This window comes from Meles meles, chromosome 18, assembly GCF_922984935.1.
Source record: "Meles meles chromosome 18, mMelMel3.1 paternal haplotype, whole genome shotgun sequence".
NCBI lineage: Eukaryota > Metazoa > Chordata > Mammalia > Carnivora > Mustelidae > Meles > Meles meles.
The window spans coordinates 34,075,527-34,083,193 of NC_060083.1; the positions used below are offsets into that span (position 1 = coordinate 34,075,527).

A 7,667-nucleotide genomic window follows, 5' to 3' on the forward strand; every position below is an offset into this window, starting at 1 on the left:
ATTCTTACCCCTTCCTTTTCCTGTCCTGGAAAAAAGGCAAATATGGTGGGCTTCCCACATATTCCCATAGTCTACTAGGGAAGGCTGACCCAAGCGGTATGTACCTGTTTGGGAAAATGTCAGTCCAATTTTCTATAACTCTTGACCTTTGAGGTTCCTCATCTTAGGGCTCTAAAGAGTAGTAATACATAAATACAAAGGATTATGCAAGATACAGGGGGATGTATCAGGAATACAGCAGGTTCGACATATATTCAGATTTTGAAACAAGAAAATCAATTCTCATCTGAGGCTGGAGTGCCCATTAGCTCCTTGTTGAAGTGGGAGGTGATTTACTCAGCCCTCCCTAAGGTTCCACTGTGTCATTTGATTTAGCAACTCTGTTTTTTTATGTTTATATGATCATTCATAGTTACTCAGAACAAAATGGGTAAGAGAATGGTGAGCAGGGTACGTATCTGAAAGAGGTATGTTTTCCCTTCTGTACTCACATGGACTTCATGAGTTTCCGGTAGCTGGATATTGATCAGCAAATAGTAAAATATATATTTATATCTAAGGCATATCCATTGTTCCTCTTGGTTCTATCAGCTCTCTCTATTTAATGTCCCAGAGCTCAAAGAAAAGTGCCTGGGGGTGGGGAGTGGTGTGGGGAAAGCAGTAATAACATGACCTGTTATCCAAAATGAACACACACGCACAGATCACTTTCCAAATTGTTAGTGATTTCAGAACATAAATGCAGACACACCCTTAAAAGAAGCACTGCAAAGAAGAAAAACTGGCCAGCTTCCCAAAGCTCACTGAATCCAATTGGACTGGGTGATGACCCAGATCAAAGGCATGCAGTGATTGGACAGAGTGCCGGAAGGACCTGGCATCTTCAGAGCTGCTAGAAATTAGCCAACTCAACCACCCCAAGCAAAAGCAAACTGAAAGTAAATATGGGCGAGTAATTGAATACACATGGGGGTGCTCTTCACAAAATGCAAAGCTTGTGTGCTCCCAAAGGAGCAGTTTCCAGGTCTTCAACAGCATAAAGGCAATGGCAAAATCAAAATGCCCCCCTTTCCAGCCCAGAGACTGAACCTTGGCTTCTATCTAAGGGAAAGGGACGAAATCTCCTCTATGTCATCACCTTCTTGCATGCCCTCCTCCACTTCTGTATCCTCTGCACTTAAACAGCGTTGTTCCTAATCTAATTTCTGAATGAAATAAGATTTTTCAAATTTGGGGAAATTCTCTCCAGAACAGCAAGCTCTGCTGATGCCTTTGATGGAAATGTTACATGTTGCAGGGTGGTTTCAATTTCCCAGCACCAGACTGATGCTGAAGCCTGGAAATTATATGTTGATTAGGAGTTCAGCTCCTCAGAAATGTGATTTTCCAGTAAAACATCATTTCCATGGTGCCTTGCCATCCTCTGATGAAGAGCACTGATCAGACCACTACTGACTGGGACTTTAGGGACAGAGTCCACACACGGACCACATGCCATTTTCGCCATGAATCCTCCTCTCCAATTACCCCTCTGCTTACTTGCATATCAGGACGAAAGAGATTAGTTTACACCCCTTGCCCCCATATCTCCCGAACCACCTGCCCCCCCACCTATCCCCACCTTCACCCCCCACACGAGCCTGTCTGGGAGTATAGAACAAAGATGACAAATTCTTTTCTGCAGGTTCCAAGTAGGGCAGAGGACTATCAGGATGGGGGCTTTGGGTAGGGAACATCTTGAAAATGAAAATGAAAAGCCTGAATGAGACTATAAAGAGCGTAAAACAAAGCAGGGCATTCTTTTCAAACTTGGTTCCCTTTTTAAAAACATGGATGACATTCTCACAGAGGGAAACAGAACAAAATGCAGCAGCACTTAAAGGATTTCCTCTCTCCAAGTTTTCTCCGGTCCCTTAATTGTGTTTCAGCCTTATTGAGTACTTTGTCTACGGTCCCTAGTGTGGTGATTTGCATCCCCCTCTCTGGGTTGCTGTTGGCCGGAGCTGGCAGCTGTCTCAGTCGGATTCTGGCTGGGAAAGGTAAGAATCTTTGCCTTGCTTTCTGAAAGATCTGGGAGAACACTATTGAATGACTACAGAGGGGTAGTAGGGGGTGGTGGCGGGGTATCGACTCAATTCAAGCACTGGAAGCTTTCTGAAAAGTTCCCCAAACTTAAAGGAATCTCCTAGAGCCATGTGTTATAAAAAGAACCAGAAAGGTTTCTTCTTCCTTCTGAAAGGCTTGCAGAAAGAAGACTGGTTGCATTGTAGAGAATATTGTGCATTTGGGGGCAAGTGTCCCTTAAGCAATTCCCAAGGGGGTTTAACATCTTATAGGCACAGAGTGGAAGCAGGTAAAAATATTCAAAGACATCAAGCATTGATGACTAGGAATTCTCCCTGAATTTCAATTCGAAGAGGTAAAAGTCAGTTGAAACTGTATGTCGCAGTAGGTATAATGGTTGGTGCCCATTCTTCGCATACAACTTCTGTTTTATCCCAAAACTTTCTTCGTCTTTGTATTTATCAATACAAGTCATCAACTGTCTACTTATGGAGTCTGGAGATGTGCATCTGTGTATATAGGCATATGCATACTCTCTCTGAAGAATGAGATGCCTGGAGCCTGGAAAGGCTGAAGAATGCTTTGGTGTTACAAGTAGTGACAGACTTGCCCCCGTTCCTAGCACACAGATACACTGACTGTCCCTTATTATAGATTCAGCCAAGGGCTCACTGTGGGAAAAGGCTGCCTCTGGTTTCTCTCTGGCAAAAGTATGATTCATGTCCCTTTGATTTTAGTAAAAGGGGAATATGATATTCAACAAGGAAAGGTGATATTGAGAGTTTCAGTGGGTTTATTGGATTATTTGGGGGGGGGGGGAGGAGACCTATGCTAGGAGATAGAGAGGAACTGTGCCCAAAGGTCACAGTCTACAGATGGGAGGGACTGATGCTTTTGTTAGGAGTATCCCCAAAGCCTCTAGTGTATGTAGCCAGCAGCCTCCATATCACCATCTTCCCAGGGTAATGTTGGCCAGGTGCTGAGAAGCCCGGGTCCTAAGCATCCCTTATCCTTGACACCAAATGACAGCATTTTTCCCGGATGATGGCCTCTTGTGGCCCCACATTTTAAAAGTATAAGGATGGCAGCTAGGAGGACCTCCAGGTAGTCACTGTTCTCAGCACGCTGGGTTCCCCTGAGTCAGTGAAGTCAAACTTCAGGGACTTTTCAACTTTATTTATTTATTTGAGATGAGGAAGCCCTCTCCCCAACTTTCATTCTAGAAAAAAAGGACTTCTGTTCTCTCCCCTTTTAAGACAAAATCAGCAAGGTATTTTTACTAGATGCAGGAGGTTATCTTAGAACAGAAGGGGGATGCCTGGGAATGTCCAAGACCTGCACCAATAATTAAAGAAATGTAACAACCCAAGAGAAAGAACGGAACAAATCTCTTCTGAGATTTAATTTACATTTGTAGATTCACTGCATTAATTCAAAAGAAGTTATTACAACTTGCACAGATTAAAATAGAGAGGATGGATAACTTTTAGCTCTAGGAGTATAGGGACGAGCTTATAAGTATCCCAGTATTATCTCATTTTTCTCTCAAAAGGGCAATCTGGGGCATTAAAATTTCAAATAGCTTATCTGTAAAAAAAAAAAAAAAGTATAAACCTGTAAGGCCACTTGGGGAATAGGTGAATATAAACCTTTAACTTCATTGTCTGAGAGTGGGATGCATCAAGCCATGTGTCCTTGAATGTTTCAAATATCTTGTTCCTAAAAGTGGGCCAAAGAGCAGCAGACGTCATGGCATAAGCCAGGATCTACTAACTCAGAGTCTACACTTAACGAGCTCTCCACATGATTTATGTGCCCATTAAAGACTGGGGCTCAAACCAAGGATTTCTTTCTGCGTGACCTCTATGAGATTATTTAACCCCCCACCCCCGAGCCTCATTTATACACTATTTACAAACTCATTTGTAAGCTAGTGGGAATTAACACTATTGCATGAACACTGTATGGGTCACATCCATAATAGGTGCTCTGTAAATGACAGCGATGGAGGTGATGATGATCGTGATGATAATTTCAGCATTGCCAACAGTACTTACCTCCTAGCACAAGCAGTAAGTGATTGTGTTTAAATCAAGATGATTGGTTTCTCCCTCAACCATAAATGTTTGGCATCTCCTACCCTCATTCTTAAGTGAATTAATATCAAACAAGGGAGGTTTTAAGCCTTAGATGGCCCCACACACATATAAAAAAAGAATACTGGGGAAGCCTAGGAACATGGATTTTTGCTGGCTTACAGTCTGAATTCAGCTGCCCCATGACTTCACAGCTGTTCCTGCTGCCCTAAAGTGTCTGTCCCATCGGCTCTGTCCCCTCAGTTGGGTCTGCAAGGCTGACTCTGGGATTTTCTTATGAAAATGCCTGATGGGTGGAAGATCTGGAGGTTAGCTGGGGGAAAAAATGAGTAATGCAAAGCCATCTACTTAGTAAATGCTGCAAAAGAAATAAAAGTAAAAGCTGGCTCCTGTCTCTGGGGACTCTAGAATGATTCTGACTTATCATGTCACAGAGCAGAGTTGGGGAAAGCCAAAACTCGAAATCTGCTGGCAAGGAAGAGAACGAAGAAAAAAAAAAAAATGACAGGGAGGGGCAATCCGGAGGGGGAGGAAATAAAAAGAGAGAGAGGGAAAGACAAGCGTCATTTAGGAACAGAGGTAGAGCGAAAGAAGGAACTCCAGGATCTGAAACCAAGCACACGGCACAGTATTTTTCTATCTTTTCTTTTCCCCAGAGCAGATTCTTGTCCTGTCATTATTGACAGACGTGCTATTACAGGCTCTTTTCCCAGAAGTTGACGGAAGAAGCTCAAGCACTGCTGTTTCTTCCCTCCCAAGTCCGGTGGCTCCCCTGGTAATGGATTGCTTTTCTCTGAGGTATGTGTATGTCCTCTGGGGACAGATCTTCATTTGCAAGTTAACTTATGCCTCAGCGTTGAGGGCCTTTTTTTTTTTTTTTTTTTTTGCTTTCTTATATAACCTCAAATACCCTTTTACTGGTGAAATGATGATACTAGGGTATCGCTGGACAGCAGTGATTAATTTGGTGACTAAAAATTATATGCAGGCAGGCAGTTCTAACATCTAGCTTCATTGCACAGGGAGTGATATGTTGAATTTGGGCTTGAATCTGTTTTCAGTGGATGCTTCATATGTTCAAAATATTAATCTCATTGAAACAGTCTCAAGAATCTTCCTCTAAATTTCTTCAGTGACTGCAACTGCTCGATTCTTTGGCTGCTCCATCGCTTCTCAGGGACAAAAGAGAATGACTTAACATGTCTGAACAGCAGACAAGAGCATTCACTGATTTCTCCTAGGCAGCCTTTCAACCAGATGCTTTTGACCAAGTGTTTCAGATTTTGTCCTAAAATGTTCTGCTATCCAGAAATATCCAGAAAGGGCAGCAAGGGCATGGGAAAATCAAGAAAGTCTAAAATTTTGCTGAAAATCTAGCATGCTTATTTTTTAATACATGTCATGGTCTGCATAGTGTTGAAATTCCTTGTTGAGTTCCATGGAAAATTTTGAATTGATAGCTCGTTATTCTAAGAGTTAATATAAGTACAAAATTATATTCTTCAAAACTGAACTTTCCCCCTGCTCCTCCTTTTTCAAATGGATTGGAAGGTATTGCCCCATTTCAGATCACAAATCCTATTCTCACTGCTGCTGAATTTTTGCTGACCTGCACCCCTACCGTGGTCCCAGGGCACATATTGCACTGTTAAACAGTTACAACAATGAAGACTTACAGGCATCTGCTATAGAAGAACATCATTTGTACACTGGCTGCTGGTCTTGACAGTGATTTGGTGGGCAGTGAATTGGTGATAGTTTGGAATGCATGTTATGCCTGAAAACATTGGCAGAGTCTAAGTTGCTATGAGTTTTGGAATGAACTGTCTGAAGGATTGTTTATAGTGCATTCTGCCCATGAAGGAGGCTGTCTTTTGGATTAGGATTAAGACTTTTCTGTGTGTTTAGAGGAATGAGAAGCAATAGACAGAGCGGAAAGCCTTGTAAAACATTTGTAGATCGTCAGGAGTATATTGAACGCTGTAAAGTGCTTCCTGCTTTTTATATCTTCCCTTTTTTTATGGCTATCATTTTATCTTGCGTTTTGCAAAGAGAATGCAAACAGTCAGGAAAAGAAAATATAAAAGCTGATTTTCACATGCATCTGTGTGTCCTAGAAAAGAACCCAAGAGATGTTGCCCCAGCTCTTTACTTCTACTTACAGGGCTCACTCTGAGGCATTTACCTGGTATGTTCTGTCTCCTCCACAGTTTCCACTCTGGAGAGAGCTCCCAGGCCTAGTCTGTGAACCCAGCTAGGAAACATCGCTAGTAAAAATGACTGAAGACCCCATAAAGGAGATCCTGGGAAGCCCAGCGTCTTCCAAGCCTGTGACAATGGAGAAGAGCCCCAACAGCGAAGTGGTGGTCACCACGGTCCCCTTGGTCAGGGAGATTCAGTTGACAGCTGCTACAGGCGGTGCTGAGCTCTCCTGTTACCGCTGCATCATTCCGTTCGCCGTGGTGGTCCTCATTGCCGGGATAGTGGTCACTGCTGTGGCTTACAGCTTCAATTCCCACGGCTCCATCATCTCCATCTTGGGTCTGGTCCTCCTGTCATCTGGACTTTTTTTGTTAGCCTCCAGTGCCTTGTGCTGGAAGGTGAGGCAGAGGAGCAAGAAAGCCAAGAGACGGGAGAGTCAGACGGCTCTAGTGGCAAATCAGAGAAGCTTGATTGCTTAGGACTGAATGAGACCAAATGGGATATGTGGCCTGGAAAACTTCCTCTCCCTGTGTCATCCAATTCACCCAGAACTAGAGTGGGAGAGAATGAATGGTGCATTGCGGTAGACCAGAGGGATGGGGGTGAACTGAGTATGGGAGGGTAGAGGGGGTTCTGTTTTATGAAGAACCTACTTGTGTCTTCTTTAATGACAAACTTAACTCTAAGGGCTATTTCTAAGACTGAAAAATCAGCTTTTTCTCTACATTAGACATTTGAGGGGTCATGGGGGGTACATGGCATTAGGCAATGTTCAGTTCACCTTGGAAAGTAGCCAATGAAACATGAGAAAATAGATATTTCTGGCATACCAGCAACCTGCCTCAAAAACAAAAACAAAAACAAATACAAAAGCCCACACTTTTAAGAAGTTGTAGCATAAAAAAATATTCTGCCAAGAGTCTAAATCATCTCGGATTTTACATACTTCTATGAAATTCTGTGATAATTTTTTTAATAAGTAGATTCTCTGGCATCTTTTTTTTTTTTTTGCTTTTAATAACTCATCACCAGTGGTACTTTTTCTTAAAGAATAAACTAATTTTTTTATGTTTTAACATTGGACAGTTTTAGATGATTGTAATGAGTCGGAAGTTAAAAGGTAAAAGACATAGCTACTAAATGACATGGGGGGTTAAGTTAATGTTAAAATAATCCAACCTAGCACTTTTGATTTTTATATAAAGTCTAATGTACATTTCATTCAAAATAATAAATACTGCTGCTGAAATTTCTTAAATGCTTGTTGCTGTTGTAGTTATGTTTCTTGTAGTTCCAAATTGCCCA

The 7,667-nt window shown here is 42.2% G+C and overlaps 1 protein-coding gene across 2 annotated transcripts; it reads left to right on the forward strand.

Moving 5' to 3' along the window:
• Positions 1-1,930: 1,930 nt before the first annotated feature.
• TMEM100 (transmembrane protein 100) lies at positions 1,931-7,411 on the forward strand. Of its 2 annotated transcripts, XM_045985469.1 has the most exons (3): positions 1,931-2,039; positions 4,817-4,958; positions 6,371-7,411. In XM_045985469.1, exon 3 carries the CDS (start codon positions 6,437-6,439, stop codon positions 6,839-6,841), a length of 405 nt encoding a protein of 134 aa, XP_045841425.1. In that variant the 5' UTR covers positions 1,931-2,039; positions 4,817-4,958; positions 6,371-6,436; the 3' UTR covers positions 6,842-7,411. The 2 variants fall into 2 exon arrangements, with proteins under 2 accessions (XP_045841425.1, XP_045841424.1); XM_045985468.1 differs by lacking the exon at positions 1,931-2,039 and having other exon boundaries at positions 4,752-4,958.
• The last annotated feature ends 256 nt before the right edge of the window (positions 7,412-7,667 follow it).

Bases quoted from the DNA above. Each gene is read 5' to 3' on its own strand.
- TMEM100 (XM_045985469.1), top strand. From the start codon at position 6,437: ATGACTGAAGACCCCATAAAGGAGATCCTGGGAAGCCCAGCGTCTTCC.